This window comes from Mustela erminea, chromosome 5 (assembly GCF_009829155.1).
Source record: "Mustela erminea isolate mMusErm1 chromosome 5, mMusErm1.Pri, whole genome shotgun sequence".
Taxonomy (NCBI): Eukaryota; Metazoa; Chordata; class Mammalia; order Carnivora; family Mustelidae; genus Mustela; species Mustela erminea.
Genome location: NC_045618.1, coordinates 47,606,211 through 47,630,604, shown reverse-complemented (window position 1 = coordinate 47,630,604; position 24,394 = coordinate 47,606,211). Strand labels below are relative to the sequence as shown.

The window sequence follows — 24,394 nt, the reverse complement described above, 5'->3', positions numbered from 1 at the left end:
TGTTTTGTCTCTGGTATTTTTTTGTCATGCAGAAATTTTTTTAGTTTTCTATGGTTGATTTTCAAGCTTTATACCTTCCAGGTTTCATATCACACTTTGAAAAGACAGCAGGACTTTAGCTGATGGTTCTTAGGAAAATTTTTCAGTTTCTTTAGGACTTTTACCATTCAGCCATACGAATTGAGAAGTTTCCATTCTAGCTGAGAGAAGTTTCCATTATGCTTGAATCAAAACATATTTCAGGGAGAAAAACAAACATTTTCTGGAAATAATTTTGCAAGGTATCAATCTTTAAAACAGAACTATTTGTATAGTTCTGCAGTTCAACAACCAGCAGTGGTTGAGTATAAGCTTTTCGAAATCTTTTCAGATTCTGTCTTAAAATTATCAGATTTGGGGCACCCGGGTGGCACAGATGGTTGGGCAACAGCCTTCGGCTCAGGTCATGATCCTGGAGTCCCAGGACAGAGGCCTGCTTCGGGCTCCCAGCTCCTCAGGGAGTCTGCTTCTCCCTCTGACCTTCTCCTTTCTCATGCTCTCTCACTGCCTCTTTCTCGAATAAATAAATAAAATCTTTTAAAAAAGAACCAACTATCAGATTTGATTTTGGACAATCATTGCAATATCTGAAATGCAGCCATTTAAGATGTACAAAATGAGAGGACAGCACCATGCAATCCACACATATGAAGATAACAGTTTTACGGGTACTTGCCGAAGTAAAAATACTTGGAGCCAGCATATCATACCAGGGGCTCACACACATTCTCTGACTGATGTGGACCATCTTTGATAGAACATTAGAAATAGCAACCCTCTTCCAGCCTCCCCAGAGAAGATATTAGGGCAGAAATACCATCATGAAAGAGTGCAAAGAAGAATGAGCTGGCATTTCAACCTCATAATCTACTTTTACGCCCTGTATCCCTACTGCTCAACCTCTTTTAATAAAGGTTCCTCTATGCAGGATACCTCTTCCAGGGTTTTTTTTCCAGAATAAATACGTTATACACTTAGAGTTCAGGAAAATTATTTAAAACAGCGTAAGAGCTATCATACTATGCCAGTAAAGATTCGATTTCACTTCTATTAGAACAATTTATCTGAACAGATGACAAACCATCTTTACCAGGTTTGTGGAAACTCAGATGGTCTACCGGTATGCTGTCACTCAGCTGCCAAACTGTTTTCACCTTCTTCTGACCACCACTTATTTCCACTTTCCATTTCTGTGGCTTCTCACTAAGGAAAGAAGAAAACATCAAAGGGGGATAAAAAGCCCAGTTAGTTATTTCCTCCCTCCCTCCTTCCCTCCCTCCCCACTCATGAGTGAAATCCTGGATGTCAGAGGCACGGAGGAAGAAGAAACGAGTAGGCCACAATTCTAAATTATGGGTTTTGAGTAAGAATTACCTACAGGACATTGATGTTGGGCATTCACATCTAACAGGCATCTAGAAACATGACTCGAAGCTCAGGAGACAGAGACATGAGTTATGAATCATCATTAGCACAGAGGAAGCAAGGCCTTAAGTATGAATACAATCAACCAGGGAAGATGGAAAATAAGAAAAAGAGGCAGAAGGTGGAGTTCTGGTGAAAACCCATATGAGAAGCAGGCAGAGGAGGAACATGAAAAGAGATCTACTCTCAGTCTTGGAGGTGGGCCAGAGAGATAGAATTAAAATTAAGACAAAAGCTATGTCACAGAAGTGAAGTGAGGGGATAGGTCCAAGAAAGGAATAGTTTTAAATGCCAAACAGCCTTGTAAGTGCTTACTTATAAGGAGAAAAGAATTGGTGGGCCAGCTAATGACTAAAGGAGCTAAAACACACTCTTTCATTGGAAAATTGTCCACTGGATTTGGCAATTAGGAGGCCACTGGAGACCTCTGTCAGAGCAGTTTCAAGGAATGACCGAGTTTGGCTGAGAAGGAACCAAACCAAGGAAGGGTATAATCAGAATGACTTCAGTAGAAGAGAAATTTTAAGTACACTGCATGCAGAGGGAAGAGCTCGGGAGACCATCATTGGAGGCAACCTCAGAGTCTATGTGGATGGCCAGTCTGTAACTTTATAGTGTCACGGTCCCCATACCTCCCCAATCCCAAATCCTCTCACTCCCACAGCCATACCCTTTACTTTGTCATCAATACCCTTATCACTTCCTTCCCAATCTGTCATTTCCTTTCTGGCTACATTTTCTGCCCTATACTGTGAAGGAATTACAGATTGAGAGAAAAATGAAGACTAGAGGCCCACAGGAAGGAAGAGAAAAGACAAAAGAAAGGACTGGGAGAAGAAAGAGGGGGAACTCCTTTCAGATGATAGTCAAAAAGCAGGAGAGAAAGGATTAAGGTTTTGGAGGTAAAGCAGCTCTTAGTCGTAAGATTCCCCAGGGAAAGGACACAGAAATTGACCAAGAATTATAGCCAGGCTTAGAGTGTAACTTTTTTTTTTTTAAAGAGTTTATTTATTTATTTGAGAGAGAGAGAGAGCAAGAGAGTGAGCATGCACAAGTGGGGGGGGGGGGCAGAAGAAGAGGGAAAGAAAGAAGCAAACTCCACACTGAGTGGGGAGCCAGACACAGGGCTTGATCCCAGGACCACGAGATCACAACCTGAGCAGAAGGCAGACGGCCACCCACACCGCCCCCCACCTTAAAGTATAATTTAATTATTAAATTGCTGACCTTTGATATAAGCTTTTTACAGCAGTTGGTCTGACTGGTAGCTGAAAAATGTGTTGTTCATCAAGAGGATTTTGTTTGTAATATTTTATGCAGGACCTAAAACAAACAAACAAAAACAAACCCAAAAAAGGACATCTTTTGGGGGAAAAAAGTGCCCCCTGGAGATAAAGGCTTTCTGATAATCTAAAGCTCTTAAGGGAAACATTTCATGTAGGACCACTAACCAAAATAATAACAAAAGAATAATTTCAGGGCCACAAAAGTAAACAAAAAATGCCCCCTCCCCCTTACACAAAAGTTGGGTTGTTTTTGATTCTGAAAGCAAATCTCATTCAATTTTCTAAAAAATTTTTAAATCAAAAGAAGACATATTTCTCACAATGTAAAATATATTCAAGTTGAGCCAAAGTAAAGGCATGAGAGGGGAAGAAAGGTATCAGAGAAAGAAAAGCAAAAAGAAGCAAAAGAAAGACAATGATAGCCTCCATGGTTTTCAAACTCTAGAGAATTAAAGAGTTAACTCATTTACACTCTTCATCTTTAATGACAATAAATCTTTTAGAGTCTGTAAACAACAACAATTTCAAACTTTTCCCTGTACAACTGAGACAAATTCTGGTTTTGGGAAAGGCCCAGGGAAAAAGCCAGCCCTTCCACCAGATGGTTCACTCATTTCCAATCTGAGGCTTCAAATACACATAAGACGCCAGCAACCCACGTAAGAGGATCATTCCAAGCTGTTTATAGTCAAACTCATCAGTGGAATCTCTAAAATTACAGCAGTGCTATTGACAGAGGTCTGGTAATAACAGTTGGTTCCACTCAAGTACCGTATGGAGATCTAGCAATGCTTAGTTTGGCCACAATGTATTAAGGACAGAAAGAAAAGAGAAGGAAGTAGTCATGAAGCACCTTTTAGGTGCTGGGTTCTTATACACATGCCATCATTTAACCCCAACAACAAACACATAAGGTTATTGGTTCCTGTTTCTAGATGAGAAAACAAGATGCAACAAGAGGAAACTTCCCCAGGAAGGCAGAAAGTGCTAGGCCAAGTGTTGAACCCGAGTCCTTCTGAATCCAGAGCCTTTCCCTTCCTCCAACTGGGACCAGAACCATTCTGCTGTGGAGACAGGCTGTACAGAGTCTAGCCGAACTGATAATAAAAACTGCACACATTTTGGCTCCAGCTGTTTCACAAGAGAATTCATGTGTATGTGACAGGACCAAGAGAGCAATACTTACTGTGTTAAAGCAAAGAGGAGCTCATGTTGGGGCTTAATGAAAAGCATGCAACTGACTAATATTTCTAGAATATGGTGGAGTTTTTGAACACGATACACCTGTTCTTGTATATCTACTGATGGAGTAATGAAATATTCCTGGAATAAAAAACAGTACAAGCAAAATAAGAAGTTAAAGAATGAGAACAATCTTTACAAAGATTGCTATGCTTGCTAAACCTTAACTATGCTTGATTTAGGGAAAAAAACTGGAGGCAGCCAGAGAATGTGCCACCTTTCAATATTATTCTTTAGACTAAACCATAAGTGAAGTCGTTACTGAGAATGTTCCCAACAAACCATTACGTTCTCTGGTCAAATCAAATCCAAGAACTGCCTTACCACAGAGGCCTGAGTGGGTAACTAATACCACCCTCCGAACTCTCCAGTTGGAGTGACTCGCAAATCCACAAGATAATTCTTAACTTCAATACCTTTGCCAGGTGTACAGAACTGTCCACCTCTAAAAATAGGTAACAGTACCAAGAGATTAATCAAGTGTGTTGATAAGCTTCCACTCATCTATTATTGGCAAACTGGTACAACCAGTTTAAAAAAAAAAAACTTGGCAATATATGTCAAGCATCATCAAATGCTCAGACCTCATCCTATTTTTGAGAAAAGATCCTAAGGGAGTACTCCATGGTAAATACGGAAAGTGGAAGTCTATGATGGCCCCCAAGATTCCCACTGCCTGAAGTACATATCTTATATAATCCCTTCCCCTACAGTGAGGCCAGAACTTGTGAATATGATGGGATGTTACATCCATGATAAGGTTACTAAATGACTGACTTTGAATTAATCTAAAGGGAGATTATTACCTGGTCATCACTATGATCTACCTAATCAGGTGAGCCTTTTAAGAGAAGGTGACGCATTAGAGATGCTCTCCTGTTGGCTCTGAAGAAACAAACTGCCCACCATGTTGTGGAGAAGGCCACATGGCAAGGACGCATGAGCAACCTCTAAGACCTGAGACTGGCTCTGGGTCAACAGCTAGCAAAAAAATGGGAACCTTCGTTATCAGACCACAAGGAAATGAATTCTGCCAACAACAAATGAGAAAATTTAGAAGAATATTTTTCCCTAGTCAAGGAGATGGCTGACACCTTGATTTCAGCTTTGTGAAACTCCAAGCAGAAGATCCAGCTAAAATGTGCCCAGTGTCCAACCCCTGGAAACTGTGATCTAATATAGCTGTGTTCATTTACACTTCTCAGTTTGTACTCCAGGAGTACCCCCCTTATCCAAGTTTTCACTTTCCACGGTTTCAGTCCTCCTGAAAGGTCAATAGTGGTCTAACACTAGGTCATAACACCTACATCATTCACCTCACTCAATCTCATCAGCATTTTATCATCCCACATCACAAGATGGGTGAGTGCAGTAACATATTTTGAGAAAGACAGAGACCACACCACATAACTTTTATTACATTATATTATTATAATTGTTCTATTTTTAGTCATTGCTGTTAATCTCTGATTGTGCCTAAACTTTAGGATAGGTGAGTGTATAGGAAATGACACAGTATACATAGTATTTAGTACTATCCATGGTAGTCCCCCTTAGGTAGGTGGGGACTACTGGAATTTGTTATGCAGTAATAGAAAACAAATACAGTAAGGAAAAAGCATCAGAATCATTTGAAATAAGAGAGGACTTGTTTAAAAAGACATATTCTTGAGCCCCAGGTCTATGGAGTCACTAGGGCCCAGGAATTAATAATTCAGTAAGTCTTAAAGAAGATTCTCCAAGTTTAAGGACTATTGTGTCAAAAGTCTGGAGTCAAACCATATTAAAATAAAAACAGGCAAATGAAATTGCTAGGGGGTATTCATGAAAATAAAGAGTACTTTATCTGTTATTTATTTATTTTTATACTTATCTGTTTCCTAGGTCCTAAGACAGAAGCTGGCACAGAATAGGTATTTAGTATCTATAGGTAAAACGAATAAAAGAAAAACCAACTTTAGAATAAAAAAAAAAAAAACAACTCACCAAGTGATTCAAGGATGCAAGTTCCTGACCTAGTAAGAAAAAACACATAAATGCAAATAAGCTTCAGATATTGTCTATTAGCTGCTAAGGAACCTGAGTTAAAAAAAAAAAAAAATTTCAAGATTTCATTTATTTATTTATTTATTTGACACAGAGAGAGAGAGAGAGAGAGAGAGAGAGACCACAAGTAGGCAGAGAGGGAGGCAGAGAGAGAGGAGGAAGCAGGCTTCCCGCTGAGCAGGGAGCCCAATGTGGGGCTCGATCCCAGGACCCTGAGATTATGACCTGAGCCGAAGGCAGTGGCTTAACCCACTGAGCCACACAGGCACCCCCTAAGTAAAATTTTTCAGAGTTCATATATAAAAGGGATGCTCAAGTTAAATAGTTCCTCAGAAATAGCCAAATTTTATGGCATGTTACACCATAAATATATATTAACACTATTCTAGAACCATCACAGCTTGCCTCTAATAAAAACAACCAAGTGCTGGGTATTAAAACAGCATCCCACAAAAAGATTTTTTTATTTACTACACCAACCTTCTAGGATCTCAAAATGTTTGAATTGAAAACACAAGCAAACAAAAACTAGAGTGCTATTTAATCAAGTATCCTTTTTTAAAAAGTTTTTATTTATTTATTTGAAAGAGAGAGAGAGAGCATGAGAGAGAGAAAACATGAGAGGAGAGAGGTCAGTGGGAAAGCAGATTCCCTGCCGAGCAAGGAGCCTGATGTAGAATTCGATCCTGGATTCCAGGATCATGACCTGAGCCAAAGGCAGTTGCTTAACCAACTGAGCCACCCACGTGCCCTTAATCAAGTATCTTTATCAAGAAGGAAATTAAGTGCCAGAAAACAGAAGTGCTGATTTCACAGTGAACCAGAGTGAAAGCCAGGGCTATAAATGACAGGGCCAAGTAGAAAGAGAACATCTGAGAATGACTCTGGCTGAAGACTGTGAAGTACTTTTTAATTTTTTAAAAGCTGGGAAAGGGACTCACCTATGAAAAAACTGATATAATCTTTCTTTAGTTTATCCAGACCAATTTCCAAAAGCATCTTGACTGGAACAGTCCCACTGAGAGCAACTGAGTCCATGGTTCCATGATAAGACTGATGGATAAGCTTACTTAGTAAACTGTTACTCCCGCTGTGGAGCTAGAAATTTAAAAAAAAAAAAAAAATATATATATATATATATATATATATAAAAAAACACAAGTAAAAACAAACAAATCCAATAAACAAAAGAGAAGCAAACTTCATTAGCTACAAGCTGAAAATGATAAGGATTTTCCATCTCTTGATACCATAAACTGTTTGAATAAAAAGCCCTAAGTTATAAACATGTCTGTTCCTGAAGGGTCATTCCTATATGATTTGCTTTAGCCCAAAGCAACTATGAAGAGGTTCAACTGATCACCCCCAGATACAATTCCACCAAGAAGACAGGGTTGGTCCTCTGACGCTTTGTAACTAGGACTTCTTTTCTCCTAGCTGATTAAGTGCTCCTGGGCATCCTTCCCAACACTGAACATCTTCCTCTGCACAGAACACCTGCTACTTCAGGACAACTTCCTCCCTCGTTGGTCTCCGTGTCAGAAGGAGCTCCTCGGCTACAATATTAACACACTAACTAGATCATCTGCAAATCAAAAGCTGTGAACGAACAGAGGTAAAGCAGGTACCAAATACTAAACACTTCGTTTTAAAGGTTTTGTGTGTGTGTGTTTGTTTTTTTTTTAAAGATTTTATTTGTCAACGAGAGAGAGCGCGCAACCAGAAGAAGCAGGCTCTCCAGTGAGCAGGGAGCCCGATGTGGGACTCGATCCCAGGACCCTGGGGTCATGACCTGAGCTGAAGGCAGACGTTTAACTGTCTAAGCCACCCAGGTGCCCCAACACTTCGTTTTAAAGATACCTGAAATACTGGACATTTTCTCACTGACATCTATTTTCTCTAATCTCCATCATAGTCTCTGGCATTTCCCTTGTTTCAGTAAAAACGATTTCTGTGCTGTTTGCACTCATTTCACATGGCAGGGATATACTTGCAAACATCTCACAAACACAGAAGTCACGTGAGAAAACCTCTACAGCAGAGGTCATACTGTCTACAGTCGCCACCGCCCAGTGAGGGACAGCACTCGTAGACCTTCGCTGTGCAGTGGATCTTTGCACTCACCCACAGAAGTTTCTAAGTTTTACAGTTATGAACTGGCAGCTACCCTAGTTCATAGAATTCCTATGAAATGAGGAATCATTTGGGTTTCTGGTTTTTCTTAACTTAGCTTTTTCTTGATTGTAAAAGCACAAGTTCATTGTGGAAAATCCATAAAGTATAGAAATGTAGAATGCAGTTGGAAAAATTCATTTGTAACCCTAGCACTAGAGGCAACTGCTATAACATTTTGGTATATTTATTACCACGTTTTTCTCTCCAAAAGTTACTTTCTTTATGCAATAATGTATAGTCCTTTCTTTTTACTGCAGATTGTAAGCATTTTTCCACATCATCTGCCGGCATCATTTTAGCAACCATCACATATGCCATTATGTGGCCATATCATTATTTACTTAGTCCTTTAATGGGGAATTTAGGTCATTTATAACTTTTTGCTACTATAAATGAGGCTGTGGTGACTATTCCAATACATAAAATCTTGATATGTTCCTATGTATGAGCTTAGGGTGGATCCTAAGGAAAAAAACTAATGATTCAAAGGGCGAGCATGATACACTTTGAGGATCTCTATGCATTATCCACAGTTGCTTCATAAAGAACATCCCAATTTGTGCTCTCATCAGTAGTATATGAGAATGGTCATTCATAGCAACAACAATGATAGTACTAGTATCTTACACATAATGAACACCTAATTATGAGCTGGGTGCTAGTTGCATTACATGAATTAAATTATTTAGCACGAATGGGGCACAGGTGGCTCAATGGGTTAAGTGTCTGCCTTCAACTCAGGTCATGATCTCAGGGTCCTGGGAATGAGCCCCACAATGGGCTCCCTGCTTGGCAGGGAGCCTACTTCTCCCTCTCTCTCTGCCATTCCCCTGTGTTTGTGCTCTCTCTCTCTCAAATAAATAAATAAAATCTTAAAATGAATTTTTTTTTTCCAGGACAAACAAAAACTGAAAAAATCTGCAATCACCAAACCAGCCTATAAGAAATACTGAAAGGGGTCCTCTAAGCAAAGAGAGAGCCTAAAAGTAACACAGACCAGAAAAGAACAGAGACAATATACAGGAACAGTCACCTTACAGACAATACATTGGCACTCAAAGTCATATCTTTCAATAGTTACCCTGAATGTATGTAAAAGTCCCAGTCAAAAGACAGAGGGCATCAGATTGGATTTAAAAAAAAAAAGACCCATCGATATGCTATCTGCAAGAGACTCATTTTAGACCCAAAGACACCTCCAGATTTAAAGTGAGGGAGTGGAAAACCATTTACCACACTAATGGACATAAAAAAAAAAGCTGGAGTGGCAATCCCTATATCAGATAAATTAGATTTTAAACCAAAGACTCTAATAAGAGATGAGGAAGGACACTATATCATATTTAAAGGGTCTATTCAACAAAAAACAAAATTTTTAGCCCTAAAACAACAGGTACTTTTCCTATCCCTACTGTACAGATGAGGCATAGGTTGGGGCATAGGTACGTAAAGAAACCCACTCAAGTTTACATAGCTAAGAAAGCAACAGGGCTGGATTCAGATTCAGGCAGTGTGTTCCCAAGCCTATGCCTTAAGCTTCAGGCTATGCCGCTGAAAAAGTGTTCTAACACACACTACTAAACCTACCCACGGCTGTATATCACCACGTTGTAGACTCTGGATGATCAACGTGAAGCACTTCACCAAATCTTGATACGAAATCACACCTTGGAAAACAAGTCAGTGCAACATTACTTTCATGGTACTGCTGCAGATCAAATATATCATCAATCTTAAGGAAAAACAAATAGAAGACAAGTATCTGTATTTTATAGGTGGGGAAAGGGGAAAGAAAATAAAGGCAAAAAGAAAGATTAAACACATTTCTAAAGTAAGAGAGTAAGTTCACTGTCACAAGGTAACAGTGCAATATTAAGGAATATCTTTCCCTTTTTCTAATAATTATAATGTCACTAAGGTGGAGGTTTTGAAATGTAACATAAAAGCCACCTATATCTTATTTATACTCAAGGCAGGAGAAAGAATAGACTCTATGAATTGCCTTCTCTTAAGACAATTCTTGAGTAGAATGTGCCAATACATTATTAGGAGTGAATTTGATAAAACAGGAACCAGCCTTCCATAGAAGACTAGTAGTACACTAGTCCTATATGATCTTCAAAGACTTAAAAGTAAACCTAACAAATGCAGGAAACATTTTATTTCACAATCATGACAGACACATACTACCACTCATTTTGAACCACAGCTGCTCGGCAAAATCCAGATCCCCCCGTACTGTGAAGAGACACTCAATGGAGCGGTCAACCGCAGCGCTGTCATGCTTCACCGTCTGAAATAGCAGTGTCAGAGAGTGACTCAATTTATCAAACAAGAAAAGGAATAATTTAAAGCCAGTGGGCTTTCAAATGCTGTCCTGAGAAAATTGGGGATCCACAGATGGGAATGAATTTTCTACACCTCATTCATTCATGACAAGATACAAATCAAGTGACAGTGAAAAATGGGACCCCTAAAATTGTTGTACAAGTGTGATGCCTAAAAGCAAGCATTCGACTTTTTTGATGCAAAAATAATGAATTGACATTTGTTTCCATTTTCCTGTTTCATCAAATGACAACCTATTTAGATGAATTTAATGATACCAGGAAAAGCATATTAACAAACCATCTCACAGCTTATTAGTATGATAATACCATCTTATAGCATATTGACATAGTCATTTCTGCTTTTTTGCAGTTGATCAATTAATAATACATACACATTAGTTCTCTTCAAATGCATTTCTTAGTTCTTAAGTAAAACAATCACCAGTGCTGACATTAAAGACCAACAAAAAACTACCCTCAAAATGCTGCCTTAGCTATCCCAGATCCACTTGAAATAATACGACATGAAGGACAGCCGTGTGACCAAATTTTAAAAGCTATTTCAGTGCACATTTCTAACTGGTAAGAGTCACTTACCTCTGTGTCTTTTTTTGTAGAATCAGTAAATCCATCCAGCTTATTTAAGTCTAGAAAGTAGCAAAAGCTTGTTAACTCTAGATTTTGTTTTCCTGCTTTCTAAATAATTTCTGTCCTAAATAATTTCTGTCTAAATAATTTTCTGTCCCGTTTTCAAATGGTAAATGAGGACAGTAGAAGTATACCAGGGATTTTAGCAAATTGACTCTCTACTGGCAGTTATGAACTGAGATACAGTGAAAGTCACTGACACACTACATTGGGCCCGTGGTAGGTGCTCAAAGGTTTCTGTTCCATCCCTCTTTTCCTATAGTCTTAAATACAGCTGTTGTATATAAAATTTAAATTCAGTACTATTCTTAAAAATTACCTAGACCTCTACCGTTAGTAATTCAGAACAAATCTGTCCCTCTGACCATGAGAGACCTCATAGCTTTATAAATTTCCCAACCAAAAAGAATACCAACCCTAGAAAGACATCTTATTTTTAAATTTAGAAAAGCATAAATTCTCAACAAAGAAAAATAAACAATATACACAGGGTGAGTTAGAAAAACAAAGACCATTCAGAAATTCCTGCACAAGTTCAACAGCAGATTTTACTTCCAGAGGCTCAGGCCATTCAGTTACACCAGTCCGCAAACCATCAGCCAAAACCTAAGGGAGATTTAAAAAAAAAAAAAAAAAAAAAGAAATCCAATATTTTCTTAGGGAAAAAAAAAACCTTCATCAGTAGGAATATATTTAATACTAATATTAATCATTATAACATTTCTTGAACATTCATGAACCACATGCCAGGAACAGTTCTAAGTGTTTTATATGTAGTATGGTATTTAATCCTCACAAAAACCCTATCAGGCAGATATTACCATCATTCCCATTTCACTGAGGCCAAGGGAGGTAAAGTAACTTGCTCAAGGTCACACATTACTGACGTGCCAAGACACACACCTGGCAGTCTGGTACCGAAGACAGTGTTCTAAGGGTGATGCCATGTGCATCAGTGCTACCGAGGATTCCAAACTAATGAGCCTGCCCTGAAGACACTTGTAATTTTGGTTAAAAAGGACCAATAATCCAGGTGCAATAATCAGGGAGAAAAAACGTGAAACCGAATGGAAGTTTATATAAAAATAATTTAAATGAATATGTCTATACATTTAATATCTATACCAAAGGAAAGGGAGACTGGAACAGCCAGGGGAACAATGTGAAGCATCAGCAGTACTCAAATGTGGGAAGCAGGAGCTGCAGAGAAGGAACATGGAGCAAGATGGAGAGGGTGGGGCGAAGTTCCGCCGTGGTGGAGAAAACACCTATGGGAACAGTGAGAAATGAAGCCCCAGACAGATCTTAAAAGCTCTTGTTTTTTTGTTTTGTTTTGTTTTGTTTCTTTAATTTCATATGAAAGACAGTAGCCGTTGATGTTTTGGCAGGAACATGGCATATCAAGGACTTAAGAACTTGTGTTAGGGGCGCCTGGGTGGCTCAGTGGGTTAAAGCCTCTGCCTTCGGCTCAGGTCATGATCTCAGGGTCCTGGGATCGAGCCCCACATCGGGCTCTCTGCTTGGCGGGGAGCCTGCTTTCTCCCCTCTCTCTCTCTGTCTGCCTCTCTGCCTACTTGTGATCTCTGCCTGTCAAATAAATAAATAAAATCTTAAAAAAAAAAAAAAAATTTGTGTTAGAAATACCCAGGATGGATTCTAAGGAAAAGAGAAAGTACAATGTTTCTCAACAGAGGTGATATCAATTTCTACCCCTCGGTGGGGGGGTGTCTTTGGAAAAATGTGCAGATAGTTTTTGGTGTCACAATGACAGGGGGTACAAGGGTACTTTGAGTATTTAGTCTGGTAGGGGCCAAGGATGCTAAACATCTTGCAATGTGTACAATGGTCCCAAAGCACAAAGAATGGTTATGCCTAAAATGCCCATAGTGTCCCTGTTGAGAAACAATAAATGACCATTAGAGTAGTCCAGGAGGCAGGGGATAAGGGCTTTAACTAAGATGGGCAGTGAGAAAAAGCTTAAAGGAAAAAAAGAACAGTTTATTAGAGAGAGAGGGAGGGAGAGAAGAAAGGAGATGTGGAAAAAATAAAAAAAAAATCCTAGGTATTTACAAAAATACAGGGGACTGACCTTGGGAGAGATTGTGGCCATGGGCACATCTAAGATTCTGTGAATTTACAAGGGAGGTTTTAACAAAACATGGACTTTCAAGTCAGACAGACAGGCGTGAGTTTGAATGACAGACGTGTATTTGAATCAGGTCTTCCACATAGCAACTGCTAATGCTTCCAGCAAAATAACCAAAACCTCCAGCACCACATCCCTGGCACAGAGTGGCAGCTTCTAGTTGTGGCAGTTCTGATGAAGGGATAGTTGGAAAGTAGATAGGGGCAGGGACAAGGGGCCCTGCCTTAAGAGGAAAACACTTTAAAAAGGATTTTACACTACCTTGGAAGGAGCCCTCCACTCTGTCATACTTGTGTGACAGGGACAATAACCAGAACCTATGACAGGCGTAGGGAGGGTTAGTCAGAATAAAAGCCTGCTAACAAGCCCATAAAAATCCCTTGACCGAGAAACTCAGGTCCCCTCCCTTTTTGGGAGCTTTGTACCATAAACTTTGCTTTGCCGTCCACCACTCTGTCTACCTCTTCATTCTTCTAAGTGGTGTGACCAAGAACCAGGGCACAGAAAGAAAAAAATCCTTCCATGTTAGTGTGGTGGTAGCAATCGTTCCTACTAACCTAAAGTAGAAAGGTTTCTAGCCTGGGAAACTGAAGGAATAGTGGAACCACACACAGAAATGGTGGTAGAGGGGGGTTTTCTGAGGGGATCTCGCCTGGAGAAAATCTCAAATTTCATTTTGGAAATATTGTTTGAGGCAACAGCCTTCTACTCAACTGGGAAATGATTCGGTGGAAGTGGGAAGGAAGGGGAATGGTATCAGCCTAAAGAAGAAGAGTCTGGAGTTCCCTCATAAAGGCATTAGCCAAATCAGTGAATGACAGGGTTTGAAGAGAGAAGGGCAGAAACATGAGGATAGAAGTATGATGGAAGTCCACAGGAAGGGTTCTAAAAGAGGAGTTTTCCAGACAGAAAGGTGAGAAAAAAATACCAGGTTTTATACAAACAGGGAAATAATCATTGGACGTAAAAGTATTAGAAATACTTGGTACTGTGCTAGCTGCTACAGGCACAGAGTACCTGGCTCTCAGGTCTAGAAGGACAGACAGAGAAGCAAACATATCACTGTGTTTGATAAACACTCTGACAAGAGGTGTGAGGAGTGAGCTTTCACAACACAAAACACAGGCAGCATAAGCCACTCTGGGGGACCAGTGCAATCACCCTAGAATAGGACATCACAGAGAGCTCAGGGTGCAAGAGGGATACCCCGGGCAGAGCAAGACGCACTTACCACAATGGGAGAGCATGACAGGACCAGGTACAATAAGCAGGCCAGGGTTAGGGGATCAGTGGGAGCAGAAGCAGGGCAAGAGATTAAAGAAAGAAAGAAGTTGGAGCTAATAAGAACATGAAAAGAAGCTCCAAGTCGGTAAGCCATCCAGAAAATGCAAGTCAAAACCATCAAATACCACCTCATCCCCACTAGGATGGTAATAAAAATTAATAATAATCATAATAAAAAGATAATACCAAGTGTTGGCAAGGATATGGAGAAACTGGAACACACACTGCTGGTAGGAATGTAAAATCTATAGCCACTTTGGAAAACAGAGTTTGGCAGTTCCTCCAAAGCTTAGAAACACAGTTATCACACTGCCCCAGGAACACCACCCAAAAGATGTGAAAACGTATGTCCCACAAAACTTATACAAGACTCTTCACGGCAGCATTATTTGTAATAGTCAAAAAGTAGAAACAACAGAAACACCCATCAGCCGACGAGTGGATGAACGAGATATGCTATAGCTATGTGATGAACTGCTATTCACTGATGAAATGGAACAAAGTACTATAAAAGCAGACCAGCAGCTGCAGGGCTGGGGGGCTTGGGAGGTGACTGCTAATGGGTATGGGGTTTCTTCTGAAGAAAATGCTCTGAAATTATATGTGACCACAGTTATACAACTCTGTAAGTATATGAAAACCCACTGAATTATGTACTTGAAACAAGAGAATTTTATGGGATGTAATTTATCTCAAAGCTGTTAAAAAAAAAAAAAGTAAGTAGGGCAAATGACTAAATGTAAATGGCTCTTTATCCCAGGCAAGGACATTCTGAATTTCTACTGCATTAAAATGAGGCACCCCTTGAGATTCAATTTGTAGAGTAGAGTAAAACTCACTGAGACATAAAATTCTTGAAACATATGCTAGTCTTTAGCATGAGTCAAATTCCCAGTTATTAATAAGCAGATTATACATGCATTTGGGATAAACTGGCAGCCAACCCAAGTAAAGAGGGGAACCTACTATCTGAATAAAAACTGAACACTCCAGTAAAAAGGCGGAAGAAGTGTAGCTCTTAACTAATGCTCCCTGTGATTGTAAGGACAACTACCATGCAGTAAAATCATATCATCCAAATTGCCAAGAGTATCTACTGAATACACAACAACTGGAACAAAATTTTGAAAAACTAATTAACAATGACATTAGCAAATATTCTTATGAAAACACAAGATTTAATACAAATCACAAATTCCAGAAGGATACTCACAAGGAGAAATTTCAGTTCTCTCTGAAGATGATTCAAAGGACCTCTGGGCTCTCCCGATTCCACTTTAATATTCTAAAAAGTTCCCAAAGTCAGTTTTCACTAGTAATCCCATCTTCTCTGCATAATGGTCACAGTTACTTGCATTTCAAGCTCCCCACACATTAAAAAATATATTTCGTAAAGCACTAATGAGCTGAATAAGTAAGGTAATATTGCATTTAGAACATCTTCCCCAGAGACACCATAGATCCCATCCATCCCAAGACAGTAACCTAAACTCATGTCACCAGCCCCTCTCTCTATACCATGATTGTGCCTATGTCGAACGACTGCTCTCCTCATACCCTCTCCTGCCCTTTCCCACTGAATTTCCAAACGAAAGAGAGAGAAAGGAAAATAAATACATCCTAAGACCCAATGACAAACTCAGCATTACCACATACCCAAAATAACCACCCCTAGTAAATATGTTCAATAGACTCCTTCTAGCTAAACCAATGCTGTGCTGTCTTAGCCAGAGGTCACTTTCTAAAGTGAACTTTCTAAAACCTTAAAAGAAGTGGAGGGGGGAACCACAATTAACACTATCAGGCTTCTGTGTACAAAGTTTTCAAAAACATAGTTGAGATTCTACTATATTTGCAATTTTCTATATTTTCCTTTTGTTTGCCTAACAATAAGCATTTTTATTATCATTAAAGACACTTTAGATCATGATATGTAAAGAATGTATAATATTTCATCAGGAAAATCTATGTTAAACACTTCCCTATTGAACATTCGGGTTTGTTTTTAGTATTTTAGAAACACAGTCATTATCACAGTGTGGAATATCTTTACACATATATTTTCGCTACCAATTCTGATTAACTTCAGACAGATTCCTAGAAAAGTAAATATAAAATGAAAAGCCTTAATAGTATAATGGTTCTAGATGTGTTGCCAATATCTACAATCTTTTAATAGCAGAGATAAGTCACTTTGATTACTTCACTTGGGTCCCAACTCAAGAGACTTTATTGGGGTGCCTGGGTAGCTCAGTGGGTTAAGCTGCTGCCTTCGGCCCTGGTCACGATCTCAGGGTCCTAAGATGGAGTCCCGAATCAGGCTCTCTGCTCAGCAGGGAGCCTGCTTCCTCCTCTCTCTCTGCCTGCCTCCCTCTCTGCCTACTTGTGATCTCTCTGTCAAATAAATAAATAAAATATTTTTTTAAAAAAAGAGAGAGACTTTATTAATCACTAGAAAATTCTTAAGTTACATAATTGCCACCATGGGCAACTGACAGACAAGGTCACCCAGCCAAACCTCCACTGGCTGCCCCCGTGAGACTTCAGGAGTAAGCTGGGCCTCTCAGAACCATCCAGCAGGCAGGGCTGGGGCTGGAAGTATGCGGCACCAGCAACAAGCTAGTTAAAAGTCAATCCACACAGAATAAACTCAAAACAAAATACATTCACTCCTACCAAAGTTGCAGTTGAAGAAAGAGGAGGGATTTGAAGAATCTCATCAACGGGACTCCAGGAAATATCCAAAGTGATTGTAGTTTGTGACGCAGCAAGTGTGTCATCCAAGGCTGTAGACTTAAAGAGCTCATACTGGGCGAAGCCCCTGGCTGTTACCTGAAAAGTGCACACCAGCCACCATTAGCTACACTTTGACACAGCCAGAGGCCCGTTATCAAAACTACCTTGGTTCTTTTCCCAGCAGAAGAAAAAGTGCCACACTTTTCTCCCAAATGGAAAAATAAGACAATTCTTTTTCATCACAAAAGGTCGTTATAAGGCAAAGGCAGCACCTATTTTTAGTCATTAACTTAAGTAAAAATAAACACAAACATTTCGATACTTAAAAAAAAAAAAAAGAAACAAAACTAGTCATATTATGAGTGAAAAAACCTACTAAACTAGGTTAACAGGTCCATAACAGTTTGAAGAAACTAATGTCACAGAAGAAAGAAATACTTACAGTAGATAAATGATGTCTTTTCTTATGTGAACTTTTCAGGTCTTCAAGATTTACACAGTAATTTTTATCAGCTATAAGACATAAAAGAAAAACAACTTTAAAGGTACAATTCAAAATTATATTGTTAGAGTTGGAAAATGACAACCCCTCAAATTCTGAGGGCAGCGCAACTTCACACTAGTCATTGCGAAATTAAGTTTTAAATCCAGATGAAATGGTGACAAAGGAAGGAAAGTGGAACAAAGGTCAATACTGGAACCATGCCCCGCAGGGTTAATAAGGTTGAAACACAGCAGAAAATTTAAAGCTGGTTTTTCAGAGACCTGTTTCTCTCTCATCAGTTATTGTGTCTTTTCGGACCCCACTAACGAATCCATTAGCTGCCTGTGCGGAGCCTGGACTCGAGGTCAACTGATAAGACTCCAGCCTACGAACATGCAAGGTTCTGCATCCCTTACCCGAGATAATGAGCCCACACCCTGTCATCCAGTTTCCAGGGGCTCAGGGATGCCCACAGCTCCTGCTCCTTGTCCTAAGATAACTTCCTGTGTCAGAGACAGAATCATGCCTTGTTCTGGTGTTAATCTCCACCCCCGAGTGATCTGGGATAGATGTTACCTATGTTTGCCCAATGCACAGGCTCCATCTTTCCACATGAACAGCCACAAGCTTCCCCTGCCCTTTTCATCAATATGTATGCAATCTCAACCCCTAGGATCATAAACTTGCTCAGTCAGGAAGACAGATTTGGGAATATTCCCTGTCCTCTCTATGGGCTGCCTTTCTGATAATAAAGAAAAACCCAGTGACTCATTAGAGATTTGGTTTATTGCACACTGGACACAAATCTGATGTAAGGGTTTAGTAAGAATGCTACTACCAAAAATATAATTAAACATCTACTATGAGATAGGAATTATATGGTTATATTCCATTTTTTTAATCCTCTGATGAAAATTTCCAAAAATACACAATATAAACCAAATGAAACCCAAATAAAACTAACAAAGCCATAAACTCCTGTTCAGATTTTTGGAGCTCTGTTTCGGGAACACTTCCTATATGCCACAAGTCACACATCAGAGTAGGTTCCCGGTGGCTGACAAATTCCACTTCTTTCTTCACAATATGTTTTCAGTAAAAACCACAACACAGTCACAATACCAATAAATAAATATACACCCCCACAAAAGTAAGATGAGTGAGCTCTCACCTTTACAACTGACTGTATATAAGACAATTCCTGTAATGCTGTGATTTGTGGTGACGAGCTCAGCTCCAAGCCAACAGGTCCCTTCAGGATCTGAACTGTCGCACCTTACCCACAGGGGAGGAAGGGGAGTAACCGGCTGATTAATCTTCAGGTGGGTCATATTAGGATTGTGAGCCATGGTGTAAAGTCCGATTAACTGCCTTAAAAACAAGAGTAGGAAGAACAAACTGTAAGTAGAAACTGTCCATCAACCAAGTTTTCATTTCCAAAGATATGATGAAGGGCACCTATGATTCTGACACTGATCCTACTTTCAGTCACCAAATAAGATTCTGTCCCCACCTCTAATGTGTGGGGTTTTTCCTCATACCAAGTAGTTCTCTGACACCAGCTGGGTGTCCTACAATTCAACTCCATTCTGACATCATCTACCCAGAGAAAGCATCAGATGCCACAGGTTAAGGTCTCAGTCCTATAAGATGCCCCCCTCCCCTCTGCCACCCACCTTCCGATGACAAATGCAGGTCCAGGTTGTCACCTGTGCTTCTGACTGACCAGCTATAGTCCTCCTTGGGTTCAATTAATTTGCTAGGGCGACTTACAGAACTCAGAAAAACACTTTACTTACTAGATCACTGGTTTATTATGAAAGGATATAACTCAGGAACAGCCAGATGAAGAGATGCACAGAACAAGGTATGGGGAAAGGGCGTGGAGCGCCCATGCCCTCTCTTAGTGAGCCACTTTCCCCAAATCTCCACCTGTTCACCAACCCAGAGGTTCTCCAAACACTCTCCTTTTGGTTTCCTATGAAGCCCTAGTCATAAAGGCATGAAATGATTAACTACCAGCCATCAGGGACTGAACTCAACCTCTAGGCCTTCTCCCCTCCCTGGAGGTAGGGGTTTGGCTGAATGTTCTAACCCTCTAATCACAGGGTTGGTACCCTGGCAATCCCACCGCCCCAAACCCCAAATTACCTAGGGGCTTTCCAAAAGCCACCTCATTTTTTATTTTTTTTAAAGATTTATTTATTTTAGACAGAGAGAAAGCATGTTAGCAGGAGGGCAGGGGGGTGGGCAAAGGGAGAGGAAGAGAGAGAAAGAATCCTTAAGCAGAGTCCCTGCTAAGCAGGGAGCCTGATGCAGGGCTGGATCCCAGGACCCTGAGATTATGACCTGAGCAGAAAATAAGAGCCGACTGTTCAACTAACAGAGCCACCCAGGTGCCCCCCAAAGCTACCTCACTAACGTAACAGAAGACATCTTCCTCTTTCTCCTCCCTTAAGAAACTCTTAAGGGTTTTAGGAACTCTGTGCCAGGAACATTGGACAAAGACCAAATATGTTTCTAATTATAAATTCCAATACCCTAGTATCCCAGAAACAAAAATTTGGAAATTAAGCAGCAAACTACATAAATATTTCACCCAGTGATGAAGTGGGAGAAGGGCACACCAGGCACACACCAGAAAGTGACGAGAATGTAGCTATCTAGAAGCAGGGAGTCCAATAGGGTAGGGTAGAGATTCAGTAGGAGTTAAAGTAGGCTGTGAGGTGAAGCAGAAGAAATAGGTATGATACATTAATTATACCTCAATAAAGCTGGGGCAAGGAAAAAAAAGGAGCCAGTAAGTACATGAAAAGATGCATGAGGTCATTAGGCACTGGAACACTTAAGGAAAACTGAATAGTCTGTGAATGAGATAAAAGTACTGTAACTGTTAAACTTCCAGATTTTGATCATTATTCTGTGGTTACATAAGAGAATATACTTGTTCTCAGAAAATGCATAGTGAAGTATTTAGAGATAAAGGAGCACAGTATCTCCAACATTCTCTCAATATTTCATTTAAAAAATGTGTGTGGGTGACAGGAGTTATGTTATATAGGTGGCAGAGTCGGGGAGGACTACGAGGAGGAGGAGGAATGACAGAGAAGATGACAAAGCAGATTTGGCAACATGTAAATAAATGGAAAATCTGGGTCAAGGGTATACGAAGTTCCTGTGCTATTCTTTCAACTTTTTTGTAAATTTGAAAGTGTATCATAACTAAAATTTACCAAAAAATGTAGCTGGAAATTTTCCAAAGAGATGAAAACTTAATTTATTACCAACGGATGTTCAACAAAGGGAGTTCTAAGGGATTGTGTTTCAGAAAGGAAACACAATAACCCCAAAAAGAAGGTCTCAAATGCAAGGCAAGGCAATGATAAGCATAGGGATAAATCCAAACAAGCACTGGATGGAGAAAACAATACCAATAAATAATGTTTATGTTGCAGGGGAAAAAGGAGAAAAAGGTCAAACATGACTTAAAATCAAGAAGCCATAAAAGACTGATAAATTTAACTACAGAAAAATGTCAAAAGCTTCCACCTGGCAAAATAAACAAAAACCACCACAGGGAGTCACTTTGTGAGTATTATTGTTAGAGTCCTTATCATCTGCTGTTATTATTTATATAACTTATATCCTCCAGAACTCCTTGACAGCAGTAACTTTGGTTGTGTAAGTGAGGAGGGCCAGCTCGGGAGTGCTGCACTCAGCTACATAGCAGGGAGGCAGGAAGCAAAGGTGGGCTGGTAGACGGGGCAGCAGGCTTTCTAACAGGGGCACTGCTGGCATCGGGGTGGGATAATTCCTCCTTGAGCAGGAGAGCCCAGTACACTGTAGGACGTTCCCTATCCACAGCCCAGGCCAATCGCTCCCCTCAGACTCTGTAACAACCAAAAAGTACCCCTGTGTACTTCCAAATGCCCACAGGCTATGGCTCCCCTGGTGGCAAAGCTCTGGAGTAGAGAGTGAAGGTTCCTATGTGTCATTTATAAGAAATTTGGATTGTATCATGACTTTTAAGCAAGGAAGCAACACAACCATGCTTTCAGTGATTTCTAAAGATCTCTGGTGGCAGTGAGGAAGAAAGACTAGAAGGGAACCAAATACAAAGTAAATAATTAAAAAGCAATGGGGCACCTGGATGGCTCAGTGGTTTAAGCCTCTGCCTTCAGGTCAGGTCATAATCTAAGAGTCTTGGGACCGAGCCTCACATCAGGATCTCTGCTCAGCGGGAAGCGTGCTTCCCCCACCCCCATCTGCTTGCCTCTCTGCCTACTTGTGATTTCCCTCTGTCAAATAAATAAAAATTTAAACACACACACACAATTAAGAAGCAAGAGCAAATGGTATAGGGGAGTGGAGAAAGGGACCAGGACACAGTCTTCTTGGTCATGCTTCACACACCTATGGGATTTTCAAGTAAAGCCATCCCTGAAGATTTGGGTATCATGACTAGGGAGAGGGTGAAGAAAGGAGGGAAGGACCTGGACTACATACATATTGTTTTCCCCAATGTTTCTAAGAACACCTTTTTTGTTTAAATTTTTTTTTAAAGATTTTATTTATTTATTTGACAGATAGAGAGATCACAAGTTGGCAAAGAGGCAGGTAGAGAGAGAGGGGGAAGCAGGCTCCCTGCTGAGCAGAGAGCCCGATGCAGGGCTCAATCCCAGGATCCCGAGATCGTGACTTGAGCCGAAGGCAGAGGCTTAACCCACTGAGCCACCCAGGCGCCCCTAAGAACACTTTCATTTAAATCTGAGCTTCCAGCCCTCCACTTAGCTCAATGCTAAGAAAAACTTACCTTGCTCTCCCAACTGGTAAAGCAAGTGGTCCAACATTCTCCCCAGTAGAGAAATCAGAAATAGCTGTTTCTTCACATTGTGGTTCTTCAACATGACTTGTTTCTTCCTTGTCTAAAGGCTTAAAAAATATTTTTTAATTATTTAGTCAGGTAAAAAAACACTTAACAGCCAATTCTTCACTACGCTAGAACATAACGTACTGGTTTCCAAACCCTTAAGCACAAATGACTGGGTGATGGCAAGAATCACAGCTACAAACCAGTCTGATACCACCAAATCTTGCCATCAGAAGTACTTCCACTGTCCTGTAAAAAGATAATGATCTAGGGCGCCTGGGTGGCTCAGTGGGTTAAGCCACTGCCTTCGGCTCAGGTCATGATCTCAGGGTCCTGGGATCGAGGCCCGCATCGGGCTCTCTGCTCAGCAGAGAGCCTGCTTCCCTCTCTCTCTCTCTGCCTGCCTCTCCATCTACTTGGGATTTCTCTCTGTCAAATAAATAAATAAAAATCTTGAAAAAAAAAAAAAAAAGATAATGATCTAAATTGCTACTGACAGAGGAAGCATCTGATGCCATAAGAAAAGAAAGTCTCCAACATGTATAAATGATGAACCAAAGGCAAAACACCAAGGGAAACCCTGTGGAAGACTCCTGATATTTCACTCCCAGAACTCAAACGGCCAGAGCCCTTACTCATTAAATCTACTCCTTTTAGGACTAGCAGCTCTCATTTGTGTTACAAGTTCTGAACCTATGTGTTTCTAATATCTCCATGTTTAAGTAGTTACATAATTCAGCCTTGCCAGTAATAACAATAACCCCAAGAGTTCATATTTCCTGAGCATTACTATGTAACACCTACTATTCTAAGTTTTCTGTTACTTTTCATAAAAATCCTGAAATAGCTACTACTATTGATTCTTTTTAAAAAGATTTTATTTATTTATTTGGGGAGGGCAGAAGGAGAGGAAGAGAGAGAATCTCAAGCAGGCTCTTATTGAGCACAAGGCCCCAAAGGGCTTGCTCTCACAACCCAAAAATCATGACCCAAGTCAAAACTAAGAGTCAAACACTTTACCGACTGAGCCACCCAGATGCCCCATTAACAACTCTTTTTTTTTTTTTTTAAAGATTTTATTTATTTATTTGACAGACAGAGATCACAGGTAGGCAGAGAGGCAGGCAGAGAAGCAGGCTCCCCACTGAGCAGGGAGCCCAATGCGGGGCTCGATCCCAGGACCCTGGGATCACGACCTGAGCCAAAGGCAGAGGCTTTAACCCACTGAGCCAACCAGGCGCCCCAACAATTCTATTTTATAGATGGGAAAACTGAGGTAGCCAATGGCTAAGTAACTTGCCTAGAATCACACCCAGTGAGTGGCAACTGCAACATTTGAATCTAGATAGTCTGACTTGACTTCAAAACTCTGGATCTTACCCATTAAGCTCTTCGGGCAGTAAATACTCCACCCACGTAATAGGTATCAGACCCAGATATTTCCTCAACTTTGAATTTCTTTTGCAGGATCACAGATCTCAGTCCCTTCTAAGCCTGGCTTTCCAAAGAGGTCCTAGAACAGATGGTATCCAAAATGTCATTTTTTTCTTTTATTTAATACCCATCTACCTAAAATTTGTGCTTTAAGCTCTACTGATCTTTGCAGAGACAATGGCCATTTTGACTGCTCCTCATCCAAAAATGCCAGGTCCCCCGTGAATTGCAGGGACCTTCCCAAAACTG

General features: G+C 40.2%; 1 protein-coding gene across 4 annotated transcripts in view; it reads right to left on the bottom strand.

The window, feature by feature from the left end:
• The window catches only part of ZWILCH (zwilch kinetochore protein), a 37,335-nt gene that overhangs the window by 5,426 nt on the left and 7,515 nt on the right, over positions 1-24,394 (bottom strand). For 2 of the 4 annotated variants that reach the window (XM_032342968.1, XM_032342967.1), the window contains 14 exons: positions 22,655-22,773; positions 19,013-19,212; positions 17,800-17,870; positions 17,298-17,453; positions 15,835-15,906; positions 11,704-11,797; positions 11,141-11,190; positions 10,401-10,506; positions 9,801-9,880; positions 6,980-7,136; positions 5,979-6,007; positions 3,937-4,073; positions 2,692-2,787; positions 1,130-1,242 (listed from right to left, as the gene is read on the bottom strand). In XM_032342968.1, the coding sequence (XP_032198859.1) occupies positions 1,130-1,242; positions 2,692-2,787; positions 3,937-4,073; positions 5,979-6,007; positions 6,980-7,136; positions 9,801-9,880; positions 10,401-10,506; positions 11,141-11,190; positions 11,704-11,797; positions 15,835-15,906; positions 17,298-17,453; positions 17,800-17,870; positions 19,013-19,212; positions 22,655-22,773 (1,480 nt within the window). The remainder of the gene's footprint in view (positions 1-1,129; positions 1,243-2,691; positions 2,788-3,936; positions 4,074-5,978; positions 6,008-6,979; positions 7,137-9,800; positions 9,881-10,400; positions 10,507-11,140; positions 11,191-11,703; positions 11,798-15,834; positions 15,907-17,297; positions 17,454-17,799; positions 17,871-19,012; positions 19,213-22,654; positions 22,774-24,394) is intronic. The other 2 variants (XM_032342970.1, XM_032342969.1) reach the window with 2 other exon arrangements.